Source organism: Episyrphus balteatus, chromosome 2 (genome assembly GCF_945859705.1).
Source record: "Episyrphus balteatus chromosome 2, idEpiBalt1.1, whole genome shotgun sequence".
NCBI lineage: Eukaryota > Metazoa > Arthropoda > Insecta > Diptera > Syrphidae > Episyrphus > Episyrphus balteatus.
The window spans coordinates 17,925,848-17,953,718 of NC_079135.1; the positions used below are offsets into that span (position 1 = coordinate 17,925,848).

General features: G+C 29.8%; 1 protein-coding gene across 1 annotated transcript in view; it reads left to right on the plus strand.

Annotated features, from left to right (window-relative positions):
• LOC129908235 (kettin homolog) overlaps nucleotides 1-27,871 on the plus strand; it is a 95,507-nt gene that overhangs the window by 61,611 nt on the left and 6,025 nt on the right. The window contains 4 exon segments of the mRNA XM_055984605.1: nucleotides 10,689-10,880; nucleotides 10,940-12,779; nucleotides 12,847-13,007; nucleotides 18,245-20,009. Coding sequence (XP_055840580.1) covers nucleotides 10,689-10,880; nucleotides 10,940-12,779; nucleotides 12,847-13,007; nucleotides 18,245-20,009 — 3,958 coding nt within the window.

Genomic DNA, 27,871 nt, shown 5'->3' on the forward strand with positions numbered 1-27,871 from the left:
TTTTGAAATGTTGATGGGGGCGTTTTTTTTTTAAATGACATAAGAAAATATTCGCATTAGCGAAAATCATGATCAATTTGAAATGAGGAAAACAAATTGTATTTTTTTAAATGAATCGCATTTAAATAAATTTATTTAATTGAAATATTTTAAAATCAGTGTCAGTGGAGATTTAAAAAGAAAACATCTGCAGTTTTTAATTTATTTTATATATTTTTTTTGTGCCAAAAGTTCCAGTATATTCTTGACGATGATCAATGGAAAAAAATTGAAAATGTTTTTGTTTTTTTTTTTTTTTAATTTATTTAGTTAATTTGGTCATTATTGTGGTGGTGGTTTGAACAAACAAAGTCCGAAAAAAAAAATACAAATATTGTATGCCGGTTTTTATTCTAGAAGTTCATAGATATCCTCTCCAAAAAGTACTTTTGTTTTTTCTAAGAAGTAGATAGATAACATGGTGGAAATGTTCTGAACATTTTTAATTGTTGATTTTTGAAGTGAATGTTCGAATGATTTTTTTTTCATGAAATTTTACTTAGGCACCGAAAAAGCGATTGTTACGCACTCGTACCTATGGAATTTTTTTTGGAATAAAAATATTAATGAGTATTGAATTTTTATTCAATCAAAGAATTCAAAATAATCATTGGACAATGCGAAGAAAAGAAAATCGCTAATCTACTTGACTTAAAAAGTGATTGAAATAAAAAAACAACACATATATGTTGAATTTCTTGAGAAACTTTGATATTGATGGTCTCCTAAGTTGATAAACATTTATTTTAAAATATGGCAAAAAAAACCAAATTGAGAAAAATCGTATCCAATTTTGGTTTGAAAACCTATTATAGTATTAAGAAAAATATAATTTGACACAAATCCAAGAAGAAGCAAATTGTTTTATCATAAAAAAAGGCCTAAAAATAACTCATTAAATCATAAATTTAGCAATAATTTGTCTAAATTTCTTATGTATGAATATTCATTTCAAACAAAACTAAATAATCATTTTTATCAAAAAACAAAACCGACTTCCATGAATCAAAATGGTTTTTTTTTAAGAGTTCCTATGGCCAGAACTGAACGAAAATGAAATGGGACCACATAGCTTTATAATACAAAATAAATTATCAAAATTGGTTCACTCAGCCCAAAGTTATGAGATAACAAACACAAAAAAAAAATTTGTTTTAAAAGTCGGTAAAAACTATGCTGATTGCTATTTGAAGTTACTGTTTTTAAGCCGTCAAAAAATTTGTTTGCTATATCAGATGCAACACACCAATTGATTCTTAAGTGTGTCAAATTTCATTAAGTGTCTCAAATAAGCATTCTTTGACATTTGATTTAAACTGGCAAACAAACAACTCCGAAACAAAAAAAAATAGCGATTTAATATAACGAACTAATTTTAAAATTTTTCATTTTTACGAGGGCATACCTTAACGAAACTTCTTTTTCAGGATGCAATACAGGTAATAAAGTTACAGAACTTTTTCATTTATATTGGCATGGGTTAAGGACATTAAAGGAGTTTCAAATCCCCCAAAAAAATTGCTATTTTATTTAAGGTATTTTGAACTTTTGAATTTTGATGCGTCCCGAAAAGATTAACAAACCTTTCGTTCAGTTTTAAGTATGAGTCAGTAAAATGAAATTATTGTAAAAAAAATATTTTCATTCAAATTCGTTGAAGTCCGATAAAAAAAAAAAAACATTTTCATATAACAAACAAATTGAAAATTTTAAAGATTTTCTGCAATAAAAAGTTGACAAATAGATTTTTTCGAAAATAAATAGGTAGAGGTACATCCTTTTTTTCATAGATCCAAAAATGTTGTTGAGAAAAGTTATCGACATTGAGCAAATGTGGCTCATCAGTTTTTTTTTAGCTCACCAGTCCAAAAATGCAGATCGCATTAGCAAAGGTTGAAAATGGTCCTTCAAACATTTCTCGATAACGATTTTTAGAAAATATTCAAGTGATGTTCCTTAAACAAGATCTGCTGTCGAACTACGGCACACGTACGTTAACGTAGGTATTGACGCTTTATGTCTCTATCATTTTTCTTCTGATTAAAAAGAGAAAGCAATAGTCAAAACGTTAACGAAAGTATGATGTAATTCGACCCCTGTCTTTTATAATATTTTTTCAGTTTCCCCCAAACGGCAAGTTGCTTTAATTTTTAAACTTTTTATCCACAAATTTGGTAAATATAAACATAAACTCGTTCTTAAAATCCTAAATGAATTTGAGCTCTAAAAATGTATGCAACTTGATTTATTTTATTCAGTTGCACTTTTGGAAAAATCAAATTCAATCAAAAAATCTTTAGTACCTATGTTTTTCTTTAAGACTAAATTTTATAACAAATTTGGTTGTCCATTTTTGAATCAGTCTATTAGGATAAATTCGGAAAAAAACTGTTATAATATTCTTTTTTTTTTTTTCTTAAAAATAAAGAACTTGTTTAAAATTTAACTTTTTTTTTCAAAATCAGTTTTTAGAAATGTTAAACATTAAATCTATATGCATTTTTGGTTTTAGATGTTGATAAACAATAACTGCAGAATTACATACCAAGTTTTATTTAAAAAAAATATTTGTATTCGACGGAACTTTAAGGTTCAAATCCAGCCTTGGGCACATAGATTTTTTTCTATACAAATATGATAAAAATGAAAGCAATATTTTGTTGTGGTTATGAATAAAAATGAACAAATTATCTATAAGGATAATAAATCAAATACAAATTTACTAAAATCAAAAATAACAAAATTTAATGTATATCAAAACCAGTAAACACTTTTACCTATTTACCTTAAAAAAATTGCTAAAAGTGATAAAATTAGTAATAATAGAATGAAGTAAATAATTTCTTTCATTAAATTAGGCAATCATTTAAATAAATCGCATTTCACTTTCAATTAAATCTGACCATTTTATGCTCTAAATAATACCTCAAAATTGCTTTTTAAACTAAAAACAGAAAGTTTTAATAAACAAACCATACAATTCTATTTGTGTTTTCTATACAATTGTTTCATTTCTTTCCAAACAAAACAAAAAAGAAACCTCGAATGTAAACATCAAGTCAAAATTGTTTACATTATAAAAGGCATTTTTTTTTTTTTTCTTTGATAACAAAAAAAAAATGAAAGAAAATAGAATATGCAAGTTTAATGTTGCAATAATTAATTAATTTGTTGCACCAGTAATAAAACAATTTTCTTCAATCGCCATCTTCTTTTTATTACTAATGACAAAATGTTTTATTTTCTTGTTTTTTTTATTTTTAATTCAGTGTCAAAAGAAAAGTTAATAAAATATAACAATAATAACCGGAAGAATATAATAAATTTTGTTTGTATTCGAGCCAAAAAAAAAAAAAGACTCGCCCCCAATCATGACATCACTGCTAATAAAAGCACATTCAATAAAAATTTAAAATTTGAAAATAAAACCGCTCAAAGGCATTATTTTCTAATTTGATTCTATTTCAATCGGAAGAAATATAAAAGTTTTGAAATCAATTTTCCGGTCATGCATTGCGCCGCTGCAGGTCAGACAAACAAAAAAAAGTAGGTGGTTTATGCTGTCAGAAATGTCTAAACAAAATGTCAATTATTATTGTTGGATCTTTTATATGGGCTTTTGAATTGATGAGTTTTACCGACTGGATTTGATAGAATGCAATACCAAATATTTTTTTATTTTCATAGAAAGTGATTTGTATAGAGTTTATATTGAGATTGAAAATGGCAGATGGGGTAGTACTCATTAAAAAGTTATTAAACTGTATTAGTAGTATTTGGTGTTTAGTATTTTGCAATTTAATCCTTTTTTTTTCAGATTATGTAGAAAATGCGTTCACATTTAAAAAGCTCTATTCAAATTTCCTTGGCAGAGTTCTTCATGCGAAGAACATTAGTGTAAGAAGAAAAATAAAGAAAATATTATTTCAGGGGCCTATTTCTCTGTATTCAATTTACAACTATAAATTTGTGTCTTGCAAATTACAAAAACAATTTATTAGTAGAAAATTCGGTTTCGCAAAGTACAAAAAATCGTTTTACAAGTGGTGTACTTTCAGTTTTTCTTGTTTTATGATATTAAAGGGTTTGTGCTGTCAGCTTAAAAGGGGGCAGAATTGAATGCACAAGTAAGTGATGCTATATTAACAAAGAGTTACTCTGTTAGTGTATTAAACAGAACACATTTTCCCTTCTTAGTACCATATCGAATTAAAAAAAAACGAATATTTTGATTTGCCACACTGGTGCTTTAAGGGGCTTAAGGTCCATTTTCTTCACTCGGAGTTGAACAAAACTTGAGAATTTTTATATTAAAAATTCTCAAGTTATGTTCAACTCCGAGTGAAGAAAATGGACCTAAATATGTTTCTTATTAGCTTTTGAGAACAACAAGTTTGCAAATCTTTTATTGAACCACGATTTATTCCTTTAAAAAAAGAACAAGTTTGTGTCCATAAATATCTCGTGCCGACATTTTCCAAAAATAAAACTTGTGAATCTTTTGTAAAACTGGTGAACCAAAATTCATCGATTTTTTTGACAAATTTTGTTAAAAATGCGTTGGTGAAACAGGCCCCAGGTAGAACTAACAAGTTTTTTCTAAAAAATCAACATTCACTAAAACCTTTTTTTTTTGGAAACGGCTTGCAGCTAAAGTAAAATTTGAATTTTTCAAATGCTATTAACTTTATTACATATCTGCCATGGTTACGGTGACCATCCGTCCCGGTTTACCCGGGACTGTCCCGTATTTCTATAGCTTTTCCTGGGTTTTCTTAAATAAAAAGGTGTCCCGTATTTTGTACTTCGTCCCGTGATTGTCTCGTATTTCCTCTTTTTCTGATTTTTGTATTCAAAATTTTAAATAATTTGTATGGAAAACAAGAAAACAGTGGTTGAAAAATAAAAGTTTTACTAGTTTTTCGAATAAACGCATTAGTTTTCAAAAAATTTTCTTCAATTATTTAGTTCCAACTTGTGATTGTCAGAAAAAGTTGTTTCGAAACTAACCCAGCTAAATTCCAAAACTTAAATATAACAAAATTCATCATTTAAAACAAAATTAAAATGTTAAAAACAGTTAGAAGTTATTACCAGTAGTTAGATACCTAATAAAAAACCGTTTTCTTGGTTTCTGGATCCCTTGGAAAGAACTTACCTAAATAATTTCAACGTTCCTATAAAATCGTTAAAGAAATCTTGATATCAAAATTAGGAAAAATTATGAAAACTCATTTATTATAATTTTTTTTTTTTGACAAAAAAAACCAATGTTTTCAAAACGATCGAACGAATTTTTTATCTGTTCCGTGTTTCGCTCCTAGAAATATGGTCACCATAGCCATGGTACTATTTTCTTGATTTCTGAATTTTTCGTAAGCCACTCAAGCATTTTAGTAACCGTCACATTGATATTATCAAGAACAATTTTCAAAAGCTAAGCTATATTTTATTTTAGAGTACTTTTTATATTACTATTGTAATGATATTTTTTTAAAAGAAATTTAAAAAAAAATACCATTTATTTAAAAAAAAAAAATTTGTAAACATCAAATAATTTCGGAAAATTGATTAAAATAAAATAAATAAAATAATAACAAAATTAAAAAACACTTTGCGAAATTAAATGCAAGAACGGAAACTTTTTACACACAAATACTAAAAATGGGTTTTAAAAAAGAATTTATAGCAATTTAATTTATGTATATGCATTTTAAGAAGAAAATTTTTCAAAATCATTAGACCCATTTTTATTTTTAAACAATTTGCTTACCTAAATTTAAAAAATTTATATCCGTTTTTTTAATTACATATATTTTTTCAAAGAAAATTTTTTTTGAAGAGTTTGTTTTTGATTACTTTGTTAAATTTGAAAAAAAAAACGCTGGGGAGAAAGTGAAAAACTATAAAAAATAAAATGCACGATTGGGTCGCACGTACTTGCTCTTGTAGTTCACAGTATCTTTATCTTAAATATCTATTGGAAATTTAAGATTTTTTTTAGTGTCGATAAAAAAAATAAAATGCACGACTGGGTCGCACGTACTTGCTCTTGTAGTTCAAAGCATCTTTATCTTAAATATCTATTGGAAATTTAAGATTTTGTGAAGAAAAAAAATAAAAACAAAAAAAAATCGAAAGTTAAAAAAATTCAATTTTTTAAAAAATTTTTGAAAAACTTTCTTTTTTAATTTTTTTTTACATTTTACACTTCAATACCTATGATGTCTGTAAATTTTGAAAAAATTGACTTATGCTTTGATGAAATATATGGACTTAAAAAACATGTCAATTTTTGAAAAACGGCAACGCCATATTTCCGCTCTTGGCATTTTTTGAGAAAAACTAAAAACGCAGTTTTGTTGGAATCAATAAGAGTACTGCGCACACCAAATTTAAACGAAATCGTTAGAGCCGTTTTCGAGAAATTTGAAATACCTCGAAAACGTTATATGGGAGATATGCGTTAAATTGGAGATATTAAAAAAATAAAAAAAAACGGACCTAGGGAATTACGTAAAAATCATCTGTACCAAGTTTCAAGCAAATCCATCCACCCGTTTAGGCCCTAGCTCGATGTACAGATGGACGCACAGACGCACAGACGCACAGACCGACGGACGGCATGACGAAAACCACTTTTTTGATCTTCTCCATCATCGTAATGTTGGTTTTGATTAAAACCTCGATTTTTTTTTTCTACACGAAACCAATACTTGCCCTATAGAGCAAGTAATAAAAAAAAAACAAAGTTTAAAAATTAAATTAAAATTTTTTTTTTTTTTAAATGTTTTTAAAAATATTTTTTTTTTACATTTTATACTTCAAAATGATGTCTGTAAATTTTTAATAAAATTGACTTATGCTTTGATGAAATATATGAACTTAAAAAATATGTAAATTTTTGAAAAACGGCAACGCCATATTTCCGTTCTCTGCATTTTTTGAGAAAAACTAAAAACGTAGTGTTATTAGAATCAATAAGCCTATTACGTATACCAAATTTAATCAAAATCGTTAGAGCCGTTTTCGAGAAATTTGCAATACCTCGAAAACGTTATATGGGAGATATGCGTTAAAAGGGAGATATTAAAAAAATAAAAAAACGGGTATAGGGAATAACGTAAAAATCATCTGTACCAAGTTTCAAGCAAATCCATCTATTCGTTTAGGCCCTAGCTCGATGTACAGATGGACGCACAGACGCACACACGCACAGACCGACGCACATAGGAGTATTTGCAGTAAAAACCTGGTTATAAGTCGATTTTCTGAAAATTGACACCAAAAATTTTGGCAAAGTGGGTGCAAAATAAACATGGGTCAATATCCTGTACTTATTTTTTTTGTTTTTCGATCGTGTCTTGTTAAAAAATGAGTTCAAAGTTAACTGTTACATCTACCTCATTTTTATTTGAATTCGAAGTATTTTGGTAAGTGTTATTGTTGTGATAGAAATCTAAAAAAATTTAAATGGAGAATTCTTCTTCAGTTATTTATTAACGATATTAATAAAGTTTTGAAAATGTTATATGGTTTTTTCTATTTTAATTCGGGCTTAAAACTAGTATCTAAAAACTTGATATTTTTGGTAAGTTATTATTTGAACTTTAATGATTTTGTTTTAGTATACCCCGTTATTCTGCGATGAATTGAAACTTATGAGTTAGTTTATATATTCTTTAACACAATGCAACAAAACTTGGGTGCTCTTAGGTGATCTTTAGAGAATCGAGGGTCAATTAGTTTTTCACTTTCTGATAGAAAATACTCCTTACTTTATGCAACGTTTTTTATTTTTAAATTAAATTTACTGATGTTATTAGTGTATTTTATTTTGGGTGATCTTAATTAAGGTTGGGGAAGAGAGAAAAGAAACTGAGAATTGCGTATTAGGGATGAGGAAAAAATTTTGAGAAAAATAATGTCGACAGGCAGAGTACAGGCCATTAATCAATTTTTTTAGTTTTTGGTAAAAAAATAAAAATAACAAAAACTAGATTTAAATTGTATTTTCTTGTAGGAATACTCATTTTAAACAGAAATAATAACAAAAACCACGAAAAATAATTATGGCCAGGTTTTTGATGACAATACTCCTATGTGCGACGGACGGCATGACGAAAATCACTTTTTTGATCTTCTCCATCATCGTAATGTTGTAATGCCCTATAGAGCAAGTAAAAAAATGGTTCTATGGAAAATACCGTTAATATACCTAGATTGAAAAACTTGAATGAAAAGATGGACTTTTTCCATAAAATAACACTTCTTGAATTTTTTATAAAAATTTCAAAATGGTGAGAGCCATTTTTTTAAAACTAAGTTTAAAAAAAAGAAAATAAATTAATGAAGTTGGTTTACAATTTTGTTTTAATCGACTTAGTAGTCGATTTCAAAAATGTTTCAAAAAAAAAAAAAATTACAAATATAATAAAATGCACGGCGAGGTAAGACATACTTGCATAGTAAAAGTAACTTGGAATGTTATATACAAATGTTACATAAAAGAAGAATTTAAAAAAGAAAAGATGTTTAAAAAAAAAATTGCAAAAACATCTTCTCATCTGCAGATTATCATTAATTATATCGTTACCAAAAAAATTTGTAGAAACTTTTTGTTTTTTAATTCTTAGAGCCGTTTTTTTTTAAGTTTTTAATTTATAAATAAAAAAATGCAAACATTTTGCAAAAAAATAAAAATGCCATTTTTATAAAAATTTCACAATTTCACGTTTTCAAAAATTTTTTGAAATATTTTATTTCTGTAATTTTTTTCAAACTTGAATATTAAAGCTACACACTCCATATAAAAACTTTCGTTGAAATCGGTAGTCATTTAGAAAAAGTTAGAAATCAAATAAACGGCAGTAAGTGTAAATAAAATGGTTGCAAAAATTTCTCCCTATATGAAATAGCCCAAAACAACAAAGGTTAAATCCTACACTGAACCAAATCCTTACGTAAATACAACGAAAAAATTCGTTGAGCCAACGAAAATTTAATTAATTTTCAGCCGATGAAAAATTTAACTGGCGCAACGAAATGGCTTTCATACGTTAATGAAGAACTTCATCAACTAACGAAAACTGTCGTATTTTAATGAAATTTTTCATAAACATTTTTGATCGCGAATTAATGAATTTTTACATCACTTTACGAAACTTTTTCATTGATTAACGTAAAATTTAATTAACCACGGTCATATTTTTCGTTAGTCAATGTATTTTTTGATTAATTTATGAAAGAACTTTCGTTAGCTAACGAATTTTTTCGTAAATTTAATGAATATTTTAATTAAATTACGAAAAAAATATTCGTTAGCTAACGAAACTTTTCGTTGTATTAATTTTGTTTTTTTAGTAGATTATAGTATAAATATTTATTGGACTTATTAAATTATTAATAATTTAATACAGTCCAAACAAAAAAATGGCGTTTCGACCCGGTGGAGCTCACTTGGACTCATCAGTTGACTTATCCGTCAGACACCTTGTCAATACGCAAATATTTTTTATATTGAGCTCAACTTACATAAATTTTTAAACAAAAACCTAATGTGAACTATATCCAGCAAGATTCAATTTTTAATCCATAAAACAGAAATGCACCCAAGTCTACGTTTACGTCTACGTCAAGGCAACGATTTTTTTTCGTTAACTGATGTATTTTTTCATAAGCCAATGTAATATTTCATTAGTATATGAAGAATTTTCATAAGCTTATGAAGATTTTCGTTAGTTAATGTTGAATTTCATAAGTTAATGAATTTTTTCGTTACTTAATTGGAACTTTGATTAAGTAAGGAAAAAAATCGTATGTTTGTTCTTTAAAATGAGTATGAAATTTTTCATTAATTGATGAATCTTTTCATTGAATTGGATTTTTTGGCACTAAAAAGGGAGAAAAAGTGTATGAAACGTTTTCATTAATTGATGAAGGTTTTCATATTACGAAAAATTACATATTTTCGTTGAGCCAACGAAAGTTTCGTTGGGCCAACGAAAATGTAGTGTATGAAACTATTTGCGTAATTTTACGAAATTTATTATTTTCAGTGTAAACTTGTCCTAGTTAAAGGCATCTTTTTTATTAAATCGAATATTGAAAATGACGACAATATCCAAGAAGTGAAACTCATGCCTACCCCACGAAGATTCGAATTAGAATGTAGTAAAAGAATGTATCTGTATCTTCGTTTCTATTTTTGCTACACCACCGCCGATATAGAAACTAAACAAATTAAATTCGTGCATATTTTCTTGATTGCAATTAAATGTTAATCTTTTCAAATTTCATCCTCGGCTATTGCTTTAACGCTCAATATACAAATTTGTTCCATTTCAATGGTCTATCACCCACACATTGCAAAGAAAAAAAGTGAACTTATTTTTCCTTTTTTTTTCAAAAACAAACCAAAAAAAAAAAAACTAAAAATCTTTCTTGGGGCACTGCTATTAAAAATGAGCATATTTCGCTGCAAATTTCTATGAAGCGCATATTGAAGCAATAAATCTCTGGCGCTTATGACGTAAAAATCTATTTTTGATTTTTTTTTTTTTAATTCACAAAATAGTATTTTCAAAAACGCATTTGTTTTCATTTTTCAAAAATTCAATATTAATGTTTATTTTTTCAATTTTTGACAGCTCCTAGAAAAAAGGATAACAAACTTTACCGAAAATTCACAATCACTCTATGCCACCAATCCAGATAGTGAACAATTTATACGAGATGAGTTGAAGAAACTCGAAGATAAATGGAAGAATTTCAAGGATCAAGTGAAATCGAAACGGAATTCTCTGAATTCGGCAACAGACTTTTTCGAAATTGTTGAAAAGGTAATATTTCTTTGACCGTTTTTTGAACAATTTTACATTTTTCTTCAATTTTTTTTCAGATTGATGCTGAATACCGAGAAATCAGTTACTTCTACACAAGTGTTTCGAACAAAGTCACTTATTTGCGAGATCCCGTTGAAGCTTCAAATTTAGTCAATGACATTGAAACTTACATTGGAGCAAGAGAGGGCCGACTTCGTGATAGTTTAGAAAAAGCCCATCAATGTGGTCACGATGAAAGGAAAGTGATAACCCTGCAAAATGACGTCTTCACTTTACTCCAATCATTTATAAAATTGAAGACTGACATCAGTATTGTACAAGAACGAATGAAAGTTGAAGAGCGTTTGCGAGAACAACAGGCCCAAGCTGCTAAGGAACAAGCGGAAAGGGAACGCTTTGCTAGGGAACAAGCAGAACGAGAACGTTTCGCACAGGAACAGGCTGAAAGGGAACGATTGGCAAGGGAACAAGCGGAAAACGATCGACTGGCAAGAGAACTTGCCGAAAGAGAAAGGTTTGCTAGGGAACAAGCCGAAAGGGAGAGGCTTGCTCGCGAACAGTTGGAGAGAGAGAAAATCGCCTGGGAACAAGCTGAAAGGGAACGCCTTGCAAGAGAGTATGCAGAAAAGGATAGAATTGCTCGTGAAAATGCTGAAAAAGATCGACAAGCTTGGGAACAAGCCGAACGAGAACGATTTGCCAAGGAACAAGCTGAAAGGGACCGTTTGGCAAGAGAACAAGCTGAACGTGAGTTTTTGGAAAGGGAACGCCAGGCAAGGGAAAGAGCTCAAGCCGAATTTATGGAACGAGAATTACTGGCAAATCAACAAGCTGAAAGGGAACGTCTTGCTAGGGAACAAGCTGAGAGAGATTTTGCTGAGCGAGAACGTTTGGCAAGGGAACAGGCAGAAAAAGAACGTCAAGCTAGAGAACAAGCTGAAAAGGACTTCTATGAACGTGAACGTCAAGCAAGGGAACAAGCTGAAAAGGAACGTTTAGCCAGAGAACAAGCTGAAAGGGACTTCATGGAACGAGAACGTAAGGCTAGGGAACAGGCGGAAAAAGAACGTCTTGCCAGGGAGCAATTGGAACGAGACTTTATCGAAAGGGAACGTTTGGCCCGAGAACGTGCAGAAAAAGAACGAATTGCTCGGGAAAAAGAAGAGAAAGATCGAATTATTCGGGAACAAACTGAAATTGTAACAATCATCAAGGATAATGGAAATAATGATCAAGTCGCTCATTCGGAGAATATTGATGAAATCCGAAAGGAACTGAAAATTAATGAAATGTTTACAGAAATCAAATATTCGCAACCAAGATTTACGAGACTTTTAAAGGATGCCATTACCAAAGAGGGAGATCGTTTTATGTTCGAGTGTCATGTTGTGGGAAGTCCTGCTCCAACTGTCGATTGGTACAAAGATGGCATCCTTATTCACAATAATCCGGATTATAAGACTTCATTGAGCAATGATGGTGTCTGTACTCTGCTAATTGAGGAGACTTTTGTAGCCGATTCAGCTAGATTTAGCTGTAGGGCTTCGAACTTAGTTGGAGTTAGCGACACTAGCGCCACCTTGTCTGTTCGAGAGAACCCAGCTGAAGTTCAAATGACTCCTCCGAGAATTGTAAAGTTCCTCGAGAGTGGCAAAGCTACCGAAGGTAGTCCATTTGAGTTTACTTGCATTGTGACAGGAAATCCATTGCCAACGGTACAGTGGTACAAACAGGACAAATGTATCGATGATTCGCCAGATTACGTCATCAGTTATAACAATGGCGAGGCAAAGTTGAGATTTGAAGAAGTTTTCTTAGAAGATGATGCTATTTATACGTGTAGTGCTTCAAATCAAGTAGGAATCGAACACTGTTCGGCTAGCCTCATTGTGGAACGTAAGTTTTTTTTTCTTCTTTTGATTTTTTTAAGAAAAGTGTTGACAGATTTGTAATTTCTTTGCAGCTCTTGAACCAACCGAAATGCCACACTTCAAGATCCCACTCAATAATGTCATGGCGCGTGTCGGCCAAAAAATCAGACTCGAAGCCTTGGTAGGGGGCATCCCTAGGCCAGAAATTTATTGGACACATAATGGAAAACCATATGCAAGTCGTGAAATGAGGGTAAGTTTGTTTGTGGGTGTTTTTTGTTTCTTTAAAAAAAACACGATTTTTCCATTTTTTTTTTTTTTCAAAAACAAAACAAAAAAAAGAGTGAAAGTGGAACGAGTGGGTGGAAAAACGATTAAACTACGTCATTTCATATTTTTTTTTTTTTTTTTTTGAAAATAAAATTTTAGAAAAAATATAGAAACTCATTTGTATGTACACAACGTAACTCTGTGGTGGGTCTGCAAAAATTTTAAATCATATTGTGGGCGAACATTTTTAATATATATCCAGCCTCGAACTATAACATCTCTAATGTCTATCTTGTAGATTTTGTGGGCCAGTGATAAATTTTATTTTGCTTAAATGTCATTTTTCTTTCTTTGATATGTTTTGATGTTTATGAAAAATTATCGACACATGTAGCTATTTGTATTTATAGGAATTTTCCAATGGAAGAAGAAAAAAAAAATTTTTTTTGTTAAGAAAAAAAATTGATATTATGTATTTATTTTCTTAATTTTTCGATGAAAGATTCTTTGTTAATAATTTTTTATTTATTTTTTGTTGTGAATTAATGTCACCTTTATTTAGATAGATTATCTTTTATGTTGACATGAATTTATTTTTTTTTTTTTTTTTTGTAAAGATTGTCAAAATTTATCACTTTTCAACACAGACAGTGGTAACATATTTCTTTTAGAAACGAAGATATTTTCTATTGTTTATTATTTTTTTTTATATTTTCTAATATTATGAAATTAATTTTTGTTTCAATAAACTTGTAATCTGGGGTCGAATTACGGCACACGAATACGATCATACGTTAACGTTTTGACTATTTCTGTCTCTATTTAATCATTAGAAAACGATAGGGACACATAGCAACCATTCGTTTACGAACGTATGCCGTAATTCGACCCCTGAATTTTTTTGTGTTATTTGAACTTTTGTAATACCTACACTCAAGGAAAAAGCAACTTAAAATCAATGTAAACTACGTTGATTCAACTATTTTTCGGATTGATTTTACGTTGAAGACGATAATTTTATAATCAAAGTAGTTCTAAAATCAAAGTTGTTTCAACTTTAAAAAAAAAGCTTCAATTTAAATAAAAAAAGAAAAAATTTGCACCCACTGGAAATCGATCCTACAAAACAGTTCGAAATTAGGGTGATAAAACGCAACAAACGCTCAAGTCTGATAAAATTGTAAAATTTTCTTACGTTGTTTCAATTTTAAATTTTAATATGTTTTCTGTTAATTTTTTCAACAACCTCAGTTTTTTGATTTGATAGACCGTTTTTAATCTTTAGGCAAAAAAACTTCAAAAAATTTCAATTTCTTGTATAGGGACAAAGGTACCTACTAATACAGGGTAATTTGCATAAGGTGTAATAAAAACCTAGGGCGTGTAGGTTGCACTCAGACAAGAAAAAAATCGTATGGGAGGGGGGTTTATTCCCAAGATGGAGTTATATATTGAAAGGCCCATTAATTGCTTAAAGGACTGCTAATTTTTACAAAAAAGATAATCGCAGGTGAAAAACAAGCGAATCTTAAAATATTTAGCAAAAAATGCGCTTTTGCATAATTTGAGCGTTTAAACCAGCAATAGAGATATTATATTAATATATGATCATCTTATGGTTACTGTTAACAAAAAAAAGTTATTTGGTTTTTGAGAAAGAATAACCAGAAACTATGTGTTTTTTTAAAGAGAAAACATGTTTGAGATACCTTTGATGGCGTCTGGCACGGGAAAGGCTGAAAAGAAACTGGCCTAAGCTTTAATTTTCTAAAGCAAGAAAAGACATAGAATATTAATTTGTTACCATCATACGGTTATACCTAACAGAAAATAAGTTATTGGGTTTTTTTTTGTAGAAAAATGCTTTAAAGCGGTCTGCATGGCGGAGGGAAAGCTGAAAAAAAACTTCTGGTACCCACATTTTTTAACTCCGGGGATTTTTTTTTTTTGATTTTTAGTTGTATCATTTATTCGGTTATACCAAAATGCCAAAAGATGATTTTTTACTGCACTTTGGATGCGTCTGGCAAGGGAAAGCTGAAAAAGATCACTGCCAGACTTTTTGCGTTGACATACTGGTGTGCATATTTAGATATGTACACACTCGAATTTCGGTTATACCAAAACTGCCGAAATATGCTGCCGACTCTCGGTCCAATAGTTTTTCTAAATTTTCTGAAATAAAAGGTTTTAATCTAAAACATGGCATCCCAAACTTTTCAAAAATCAAACATTTTTTCGGTCATTTTTTCCAAATATTTTTCGTCAAAAACACAAAAAATAATATTTTGCCGAAAAAAAAAAATTTAAAATTAGTTACCTAAGTTTTAACAAAGTTTTGTTATAGTCCAACTTTTTTGTAAAAGACAAAATAAAAAATTTAAAATCGTAGTTTTGCATTTTTTCACTATACCTGCTATTGACAGAAATTTTAAAAAACCCACCCACTTTTTCACCCACGCACCCTCTTTCTCCCAATTTTTTTGTGGGCAATCTATGTTTCCCCTTTAATTTATCCTTGATTTTCCCACAAATCATATGCTCCAAATAATTTTCTTTTTTTCAAAAACTATTGACATTAGTCTAAATTCACAATAACAGTGTCAACCGCGGAATTAAGATTTCAAAATTCTGTATGATCAAAATTCTATATAATAGTGTATGACACTGTATGATCATAATACTGTATGATTAAAATGCTGTATTTCAAAACACTGCAAATCAGAATCTTGTAACTAAAAATACTGTATGAGCTAAATACTGTATGTTATAATGCTGTATAACAAAATTTTGCATTTCAAAATGGTGTATATTGAAAAGTAGTTACAAAAAAGCACTGTATTTTCGCGAAATGTCGAAAAAGCTTAACAAACTGCCTGTAAATTAAAAATGCATAAAAAAAAACAAGGAGAAAAAGTGAAAGTAATTTTTTTAACGGGTTTATCCAACTGGTGTCGTGTAGTCGGAGTAAAATTGACATATGTCATGTACATGATTCTAGGTTCCGCCAAATCGTTTTGATAAAGTAAAAAAGTGCGCACTTTTTTACAACATTATTAAAACGATTTTGCAGCCTTTTTACAGCATTTTAATATACAGAATTTTGAAATGCAGTGTTTTGACTTACAGTATTTTGAATACAGTATTTCGACCCCAACCTGTTTTAAAGACAACAACACTGACTCAGTCCTATAGGCGTTTGTTTCGTAATTTCGATGGACAAACATTTGATTTTAAGTTGCTCTAAATGGAAATCCAGTGTTGACCTTGACAAGGTTCTTCCGAAGACTAATTTTGGTGTCACACATGCAAAAATTGATCAAAAAATTTGACAATAGTCGGTAAGGGGAGCGGGTCATAATTCTGCTTGTCAAAATTCTGTACGACAAAATTCTGTGGGGTCAAAATACTATAATACCATAATTCTGTACGTCATTATACTGTAAATACAAAATTCTGTACGTCAAAATACTGTATCAACAAAATACTGACAAGCAAAATTCTGTTTTGTAAAATTCTGTACGGCAAAATACTGTATATCAAAATTCTGTAAAAATGCTGTAAAAAAATATCGTTTTGATAATGTAAAAAAGTGCGCGCGCACTTTTTTACATTATCAAAACGATATTTTTTTACAGCATTTTTACAGAATTTTGATTTACAGAATTTTGATGTACAGAATTTTGAAATACAGTATTTTGACCAACCAGAATTTTGCTATACAGAATTTTGACTTTCAGAATTTTGTTCCTACAGCATTTTGCACATACAGAATTTTGACATACAGTATTTTGGCATACAGTATTTTGAATACAGAATTTTGCAACATACAGAATTTCGACCCCAACCTGTCGGTAAGTCCTTGTGTGTTTCTTTCTGCTTAACTTAGAGTTTTCTTGTTTTTATCAATGATGTATAATAATGAATTTACAATGGTCGACGTTATTCTTACTGCAATTTTATTCATTAAAATCATAAGCGGGGTTCAAAAGCTATAGCTAGATGAAAAAAAAAAGTTTTACCTACCAACAAAAATTCGATTTGAGCAGAAACCACATAAGTCCAGCGAATTTAATGTCTTAACAATCCCGCTAAGACTTGAAAAAAAGTTTATATTTTTAAGGTTTTTAAATGCGTCTTTAGCTAGATTATAACTCGGCATACTCTAAATTTGAAGTGTTGTGGAGTTTTACCAGAAAAAAAGAGTTTTTTGTTGCTCCTGAAAAGTTAGTGCTCATGGACTTATGCTGTTTCTGAAATAAACGATTCAAGTGATATGTATTCTTATATAAAAAAAAAAAAAAAACAGTTTTAAATTTACATAAGAAACATTTAGTTTTTCATCGATAGCTAATATTTTTCATTCAATTATAATAAACTGAAAGGAACTGTGTAATTCATATTTTGTTCTATAAACATCCTGATGCAACAATTCATTGCAAAATAACAAACTGCACAATCCCAAATCCCACTCTACTTTGCTTTTTTGACAACTAATCCTTTCCTCAATTAATTTGTTTTTAATTCGCACGCCATCTCGCCCATAACAAATCATTACAATTGTCTTCACTGTTAGCAAAATCGGGTCTTTTGCCACTTAATTTGCCAAAAGAATTATAAATTATTTAAAATAATTATTATTTTCTTGTATATACGACAAGAAGTAGAAAAACCATTATAAAACACACATCCCACTATTGACGATCTTGTTACTTGCTTTAAGTCAAAGAAAAATAGAACAACCCCCTCCCCCAATTTTTTTTTTTTTTTTGTTCACCCACTCGTCGTAACAATTTTAAATATTAAATTAGGATAGACAATTTCTTCTTGTACACACATTTCTTTTGCTAGCCTATAACTCACCACTCTCAGCCAGCCCATCCCTACCGCCCACCACCGAAGTGTGTACCGAAATGTAAAAATAACCAAACGATCTCATCGTTACAATTTTTCGTATGCTTCACTCAAATGAGTCTTCTTTTCACAGACTGAAAAGTGTTAGGAAGAAAAAATAAAAACAAAATTTTTATTGCAATTTTTTGTTTTTCTTTCGTCTTTAGTTTTTGAAAATCACCCGAAAAAAAACTGCCTGTTTTTGAAACGAAAACACACAAAAAAAAAAACCAAAAACTCACACTCTGACATTGTAAAATGTTTAGATAGCTTTTTATACCACCCAATTTTCGAAATTTTCAATATTTTCTTTGAATCTACTTTCAGTACGAGTATGGACGTGTCACGCTGATGATACCCGAAGCATATCCCAAAGATTCTGGTGAATACATTTTGACAGCTAAAAATCTAGCAGGTGAAGCATTTAGTACGTGTAACGTTATGGTTAAAGGTCGGCTACCAAATGAAACGTCCGATTCGGAAATGGCAAGTGATATGGAACCTATTAAACCTTCGGTCCAATTGCCTCTGAAAGATGTTTCGATATTTGAGGGTAAATCGGTTCGTTTAGACTGTGTGATTGTGGGGCAACCAGAGCCCGAAGTAATTTGGTATCATGACGAAAGACCTGTGAAAGAATCCGCCGATGTTCAGTTGCTCTTCCAAGGAGATCGGTGTTCGTTACTGATTCAGGAAGTTTATCAGGAAGATGCTGGACACTATAAAGTTGTTGCGATCAATTCAGCTGGAGAAGCTTCAAGCAGTTGTGAGTTGAAAGTGACTCCGTTAAATATCGCCGAACCAGCGACAAGAAATCACAGTGAAAGCGTTACAGTAACAATCGATAGACAACCGAAGTTTGAAAAGTTCCTAAGTGACGTGCTAGTCGCTGAAGGTGATCCCGTTGAAATGGAGTGTATAGCTGTTGGCGATCAACCTCTTCAGGCTAAGTGGTATCTCAGCAACAAGGAACTCGAAGAAACCTCCGATAGAATCAAGGTTATCACTGATAGCGAAAAGGGTATCTTCAAACTTGTCTTCAGCAGTGTATCGGTCGATGATAAAGGTGTTTACACGGTAAAGGTTTCGAATAAGTCGGGTGATGCCAAATGTTTCTCACATTTGATCGTGAAAAGTGTCAATGCCCCTGATAACCAACGTATTCAGCAAATCGAAATCGAAGAGAAACTAGTTTGTCCAACTTTCACAGAGCTTTTTAGTGACAAGAACGGTCTTCCGGGAGAAGTTATTAAGTTCGAGTGTATTGTGAAAGGCAAACCAACTCCAAAAATCCGTTGGTTCTTCAATGATCAACCAGTTCATGGAAAGAATTTCCTCATTTCAACCAGTGGCGATAGGCAGGTTTTGACTATTCCCGAGGCGAGTCCCGAAACTGTTGGTAAAATCTGTTGTGTTGCTGAAAATGAAACCGGAAAAGCAACTTGTATTGCATTTTTAAGCCTGATTGGAAGTGGTAATCAACCGTCTTCGGTAGCTGATATGCAACAAAGTACCCAGGAACACAATACCGGTTCTTCAAGCGTTACTATCAAAAAGCAAACTTTCACAACGACTTCGACTTCTCAGGTGAATAGTTATGAGGGGAATCTTCCCCAGATGGAAGTTCACACTTCAAGTGCTCATATCGATCAGAGTCTTAAACAACTTGGCGGCGCACGCCCGGAAGTTGTGGAAAGTCATCATTATCAGGAGTTCCATAAAAGCAGTGATTTGCCAGCAACAATTCAGCAGAAATCAATTGTTTCGATACAATCGGGCAGTGATCTATCACCGAAGAGCACTCGAAAGCAAATTGCACCGAGGTTCACAACCCCGTTGGTTGGAAAGATCGTTGATCAGGGAGCTGATGTGTTCTTGGAAGCCATTTATGATGGTTTCCCTTCACCGGAAATTAAAATCCACAAAAATGGGGCTGAATTGTTCGAAAGTGATAAAACTAAGATCACTAACAAATTTAATCGTTTGACAATCGATTTGAAGCAGGTTGGTGTCTTGGATGCTGGGCGATATTCTGTGACAGCATCGAATACTATGGGACAGTCAACTAGTACCGCTGATGTGGTTGTTAAGAGTGAGTATATTCGAAATAAAGCTATTTTTATGAAATTGTTTATATGAATTTCCTGTTTAGTTCGTTATTCTTGTGTTGGTTAGACATTTTTATTGCATTAGATAAATATTTTTTTTTTTGACAGATGTTATCATTTTGTTTCTGGGAAAATTTTGATGTATTTGAGTTTTAGACGAATTTATACCTAAAAAATTATTTATATTTCTGTTTAAGAAAAAAAAAGTTAATAATAATTTATTTGGTGGTAATCCTCTTCATTTTCTGTGTCAGTGTTTTTTTTTTTAATTTTTTTTACTGCCCATAAACATTAGACAAAAATTGAGAGAGAGAAAATTTATTTTTAAATCGATTTTGCCGCCCGCCAAATGTCATCTCATCGATTTATGCCAAACAAATGTTTATAAATTTTTAAAAGGCAGCAGTGCACATTTCTTTTGAATATAAATTTTAGTTTTATTTAATTTATTTTTTTTTTTTTTTTATTATTTTTTTTTCTTTGAATTTATTTATTTTGTTCTGAATTAAATTAACATTGACATAGTTTAGGGGAAAAGTTTATAATTATAAACAGGATTTTGCAACTATTTAATTATTTTGGCAAAAGAGGAACAAATTTTTGCTTGGTAGGTTTTAAAAAATTTCGATAATACATAATTTTTTTAAACGCATAACTGTACTAAGTTCAAAAAAATGTCAAAAATGTTCAAAAAAAAATTATTATAGTTCTTGATAAAAATGATAAAATGTTTTTAATTTAGCTTAATTGTTGACATTATGGTTGGCAAATATTGGTTATTTTTAAACTTTTTCGAAACCAATACATTTTTGAATGCGTTAAAATTAAATTAGTTATATTTTTGACGTTTATTGGTCGAAAACGCGAAAAGAGTTTAAACAATTATATAAACACAAAAATATTTCAAACAACATTTTTGAATTCACCTTTTGAAAAACTTAGTTTTATACAGACCAGACTACTTGTACTAAAAGCCGTATTGAATATTATACGATTTAGACGAAATTGACAACGCTACATTTGAAAAGTAATAACTTGGAAACCCTTAGGCCTATAGAGATGATTTTGAACATCTATCTATTGAAATTTGTATGAGCTTCTTTGTCGTGATAATTCGTTAAATGTTTTTTAAGAGCTAAAATGACCAAAAACTAAATATTTACGACATTTTTGTTTTCATTTTTCACTTTAATTTTAAAACAGAACCATGACAAAAAATTTGTATGGTCTGAAAAAGATTAATTGTTTTAAAAACTTGCCTTATTATTGCAGCTTCCACAGTTGAATTCAACAAAGTAGAACACAAAAAACATACATACAAAAATATGACTACACTTTTTTTATCAGAATGATGTTCTAAAATAAAAGTATGAAATTGAGTTATATTAAAATTTCGAATTGTTAATAATTAATATGTAGCGAAATGGCGTATACGAAGTAGAAAATATTTTATCAACATATAGTGGAGTAACTAAAGCTCAAAAATTGGCAATATTAGGGAACCCGGCCGAACAGCTTAGATTTTGATGATCTTTTTTTTCAAACGTCGGTAATTAAAAATACTTTAAAGTCTATAGATTAAAAATTGCCGGTGTTGCCGTTTTGATTTTTTAAATTTAATTGAAGATTTTTTTGAACAAAAACAAATTTTTTTCAAAAATTTTTCATAAAATTCATAAATTAATTGATGCCAAAAGATTGTCTAGGAAATTCAAGTTTCAGTTTCAGTTTTCAGTTTATTTAAAATATCTAGAGCTGTACATTAAGAACTTAATCTTTTATAGTACAAATATTTACATGTGTTTACATTTTAATGATAATATAAAAAAACTATAACAATAACAAAAAAATTATTTTGAGCTCAACAATAATAGTTATAACCAAGATAAGTTAAAAATTAATGTATATAATTCAAATTAATGTAATTCAAAAAGAAAATTTTAAAATAAAAATGCAAAAAGAAAAATCATATTTTATATTAATGCTGCGTAGAAAAGTGTTTCATTATTTCTTTTCGAAAATTTTCAATATTTATTAGTTTTCTAATTGCAATGGGTAAACTATTCCATAGTTTAACAGCATGAATGAAAAACAATCGGGAAGAAATTAAATATCTGAACTTAGGCAGAAGAAGGCTTTGAGATCTTAATGATCGCGGGAAATTCAAATTATTGTATAGATAAAAAGGTGATCTGGTTTGCATAATGGAATGGAGAAATATACAGTTTCGAGCCTTGGAATAATTTGACAATGAGCATCCGATAATGTTACTAGTGTATGCTGATATATGTTCATGTCGTCGGATTCCATACACGTAGCGCACTGCATCATTAAAAGCAACTTCAAGTTTGTGACTCGATAATGAGTCGAGTTTACTATATACAACTTCTGAATATGTGATGATAGGTAAAATTAAAGTTTTAACTAACATTCGCCGTGTATCAACAGGAGTAAAGCTTGCAGCTACCCAAAGCTTTCTTAAGCAACCATATATTTTGCCAATAACAGAATTTATGTGGTTGCTACAAGACAATTTTTCATTTATATGAATTCCTAGACTCTTCACTGAATCAACAAAAGAAAGTTTAGTACTAGACAGCATTATATCATCTAACACATTTTTGTTGAAGTTTTTGTGTGAAATTGCAATGACTTGTGACTTTTTAGCATTTAAAAGAAGACCATTTCTGACTGACCATTCATGAATTCTATTTATATCTTCATTTAAAAGAGAAACTAGTTCAGTTTGGGATGTAAAAGGTCGTGCAATATGTAGCTGCACGTCATCAGCATACATATGAACAAAGGAATGCAAGCATTCTTTTTGTAGGTCGTTTATAAAAATACAGAAAAGGATGGGTCTTAAAATTGATCCCTGTGGTACTCCCTGTTTGAGATATTTTTGAGATGAATATGTGTCCTTTAATAAAACTCTCTGCGATCTTTTGTATAAGTAGCTCTCAATCAACTTAACAGCGTTTTGATCAAAATTAAAAAAATTCCTAAGTTTCCAACAAAGAACATTGTGGTCGACTTTATCGAACGCTTTCGAAAAATCAAGCAAACAAAGTAAGGACAAATGACCTTTGTCATAATCTTGCCGAATTTCCTCGAGAATGTTTACCATCGCTGTTGAGCAACTGTGTTTTGATCGAAACCCTGATTGTTTGGAAAAAAGAAGATCATTCGTTTCCACATAGTTTTTTATTTGCCTAGCTAATATACCTTCAAAAACTTTAGACAAACAAGGTAATATGCTGATAGGTCTATAGTCACTATGCAAACGTGGATTTGTTTTTTTTTGGGACGGGTATAACCTTTGCTAACTTCCATTTGTTGGGAAACACTGATGTCGTGATACAAAAATTAATTATGTGTGTTAATTGAAAAATTACAAACGGAGCAATAATTTTTACAAATCGCAAAGATATTTCATCTTCACCAACAGAGTTTGATTTAATAGTTGTAAGGCTTTGCATAACCTCAAAACAAGATACAACCTCAAAAGTGAATTTGGGTCTAGTGTCTATTTGAGTTATCATATTTGTATCTATGCTAGGTGTTTGAGCTGTATCAGATAGAAAGTATTCATTTAATTCGTTCGGATCCAATTCGGAATCATCTTTGGTTTTGTTTCCAATTCCAATTTCACGAATGTTTCGCCAGAGTTCCTTAGAAGGAAGGGAAGTGTTTAGTTTCGAGGTAAAGTAGTTTTTCTTTGCATTATGAAGAACTTTTGTAGCATTATTTCGCGCTACCTTATAAGCCGACCAACTTCTTCCACTAGGACAGTGTTTCCATTTGCTGTAACAATGGTTTCGATTTTTGATTGCTCTTAAAACATCGGATGTATACCAAGGGCTGTCTTTATTACGTATGAAAACTCTTTTTATAGGAACATTTTGATCATAAAGAACAGAGATTAATTTTTGAAAGTGATCAAGTTTTTCATTAGCATCCGAAAGTGATCTACAAAAATCCCAAGGCAGTTCATTAGCAGCTAGCCTAAGTGCATCCATGTTAATTGAATTAAAGTCCTTAAAACAAAAAGAGTTAGGAACGCTGCGATGAGAAAAGTCTAAGTTATACGCACAGAAAAGTAAATCATGATCAGAGATTCCAGCTAATGAAATTTGATCGCAAGAGAGAACTGAACTTTTATCAGCTACAATAAACAAGTCAAGTAAGCTGGGACGTTGGTTTGGACCATATCTTGTAGGATGAAAGTTAATTATGCTTAGACCTAGTGAAGCTGACATGTCACGCATCTGATATGCCCGTGAATCGTTTAAAAGTAAATCACTATTGAAATCTCCACAAATAATAACATGTTCCAGAGAATCTGAGAAATCTGAAAGTGCCGAGAAAAAAGGAATAGGAGAAACACTTCTATTTGGTACATAAACACAGCAAATTAAGCCCTTCACATTTCCATCATAAACCTCTGCAATGATGTACTCAACACAACCCGAAGATTTCTGAAGAACTCTGCAATTAATGGAAGACTTATAATAAATAGCAGTGCCACCGCCTGTTGTGCTAGTTATTCGGTCATTACGTATCAAATTATAACCAGGCAAACTATAAAAAGAGTCATCCATACATTCTTTAAACCAAGTTTCGTTAATGCAAATTATGTCAACATTTTGTTTATTAAATAGATAGCGCATATAATCTATCTTTGATGGGTTCAAACTACGTGCATTAATACTACAGATCTTAAAGCCCTCCTGGGATTCAGTTAATACACTCAAAATCGCCCGAGAACAAATTTCACTCATGCCATTGCGTGCCATTATGTCGTGTTATCAAATAAATTAAACAATTCTATGCAGCAGAAAAGATAGGAAAAGAAAAACGAAGAAGGAACAGAACAACAATAAAATTATATCTTAGCTATAGAAATTTATTTATGAAAAAAACAAATGAAAATTATTTGAAAAACAAAAAAAGTAATAGAAAAATTTAAGAATCAATTATGTAATACAATTTATATAATTCAAAAGTGAGATTTAGCAAAAGTAATAATAAAAAAAAAAATTAAGACTCAATTCATATAATTAATAAAGTACAATTCAAAAGATTTATTAATGATAGTGTTAAAAAAAAAAAAAAAGAAAAAGTTTTATGCTAGGATGTCGGAGCTGTTATCTTCTTCTGGTTGCTGGTCATCTGCGGTGGCTGCAAAGTTTTGTTGCTTTTCATAGTCGTTTATGATTTTCATAAGAGAATTTTTGTTTTCTACAGGAAGAGAATCATCGTTTGCAGAGAGCTTAACGAACACAAGGAAAAAAAATGTATGGGAGTGAGGGACAATCGTCCATAGTTCAAGCGATAGATGCAATTTTCTTATTAATTGACTTCAAACACAAAAAAAAATATTTGAACACAACGGCAACACCTACAATATTCAAATATACATTTTTTAAAAGCTAAAAGCTTAGTCATATATGTAAAATTAAAATGAAGTTAATTGAATGAACGGCTTTTGAAAGAATGGTAATTGAACTCAGATTTTTGAAAAAAAAAAAAATTATTGAAAAAATTTTAACATGTCGTTTTTTAAACTTGGTCGTAATGTAAAATGCATTTATTTTCAAATTTTTTTGGCCGCATTTATTATGATTTCAAATTATAAAAGGAAATGTCAATATGTATTACGGTTTATGAAAAAAATTAAAAAGTATTTAATTTTCGAAGAACTTTTTTTAATAAAAGTTTTGAAAAAAAATGTAACTTATTTTTTTTTTAAGTTCAACATCTAAACATAAAATTATTTTTTATTCATTTAATAACCCTTACTGTTGAAAGTTAAATAGAAAAAATTTAAAGTTCCTATTTACCACAGTATTTGAGAAAATTAATTATTTCAATGCAAAAATTCAGTTTTAATAAAAAAAACCATTGAAATTGAAGTAATTTTTCATTTTTTTTTCAAAAGTGTGATATATTTTACCTTTTTTGCTTCGAAATTCAACTGATAATATTTATGGCTAAACATTTTTTTTAAATAAATTCATATTTTATTAGAAAAAGTTTGGAAAAAAGTCATTTTAAATTTTTTTAATAACATTTTTTTTTTTAAATTCTGAGGTTGAGGACCATTTTTTCAAAAACTCTTGATTAAATTTGGTGGATTTAAATTTAAGAGATAAGAATGAGCTTCTGGCTTTTTAAATATGTATTTTAAAATATTGTCAGTGTTGCCGTTGTGTTCAAAATATTTTTTTTTTGTGTTTGAAGTCAGTTTGTGAGAAAATTGCATTTATTGCTTAAACGATGGAAGATTGTCTTTTACTTCCATATATATTTTTTTCTTAAATTACCTAGAGAATCTTTTGGTATAATTTATTTTGTGAAATTTAAGCAAAAAAATGGTTTTGTTAAAAAAAAATTAATTTTAATTTAAAAAACAATACGGCAACATCGGCAATTTTTAATCTATAGACTTTAAAGTATTTTTAATTACCTACGTTTGAAAAAAAAATCGTCAAAATCCGAGCTGTTCGGCCGGGTTCCCTAATAATTTGCTTTAGTTACTGTACTAATAAACATTTTTTTATATGTAAATACATTTTTCCTAGTATTGACCAGTGTTTAAACGAAAGAATTGTAAAAAAATAAATATAAAAATCAATAACAAACAAGAGGGACAAAAAATCATGTGAACCAAATTCCAAACAAAAATTTTTAATCAAATGAAAAAGTAGGTATATAATAAAACACTTCTTATCCTCGTACAATAGTTGTATTTATTTACAAACGTTTTCGAAAAGTTAACTTTTCATCTTCAGGTGATAGCAAAAAATATAATTTTAAAAAATTTTTTGATAAGTTTACAAATTAATCAAAAATATTTTTATATAAATTGAAATTTTAATAATTTTGTTAAGTAATTGAAATTTAAAGTTATTTTAATAATGTCTAATAATGATAATTTTATAATAACAAGAAGAAAAGGGAAGTGAATAAATGCGTTTAAAATTTTTTCTCAAAAATGTCCTTAGATGATAATGGTTTTAAGAATTTATGCAAAGAAGATCGTTCAAAAGTTTTGTTTTTATTCATGTTTTTTGTACGATTTATGAACATTTCTTCATAAGCATTTAATAAATTTGGGTTGTTAATTTCTTTTAACAAACGAAAACCTGCTATTTTATGATTTTTATCAATCATATGATCTGCTGGTGTTGATTCGTGTAATGTTTTTGAGTGTATCGCTTTATAGTGTTCTGACCATCTAATTTTAGTTTTTCTTCTTGTTTGGCCTATATATATTTCATCACAGTCTTGACAAATCACTGAATAAATTCCAGATTTCTCAAGAATATCTGTTTTGTCTTTTATGGTCCCAATTAGATTTTTGACTTTATTACCATTGCTATTTGGTGATAGTTTTATTGAAAAATTATTTAGTACTCTTTTTAAAGAGTAAGTCAACCCTTCAATGAATGTACCACCCATATATGCTAATACATTTTCTTTAATAGGAACTAAAGAGGTTAAATTCTTCAAATCTTTTTTCTCTCGATGTTTTTTTAATAAACTATTGACTATTCTATTAGTATAACCGTTTATTTTTGCTATTCTTTTAATATTTTCAACCTCTTTATTATAATTGTTTTTGCTAAGAGGAACATTAATAGCACGGTAACAATAGGAATTCAAAGCTGCAAATTTAGTTTGTTTTGGATGATTTGAGTTGGATGGAATACATCTGTCAGTGTTTGTTGGTTTTCGGTATATATCAAACTCTATCTGATTATCGACTCTTTTCACCATGACATCTAAAAATGGTAACTGAAAATCAATTTCACTTTCAAAAGTAAATCTTATTACTCCTTGC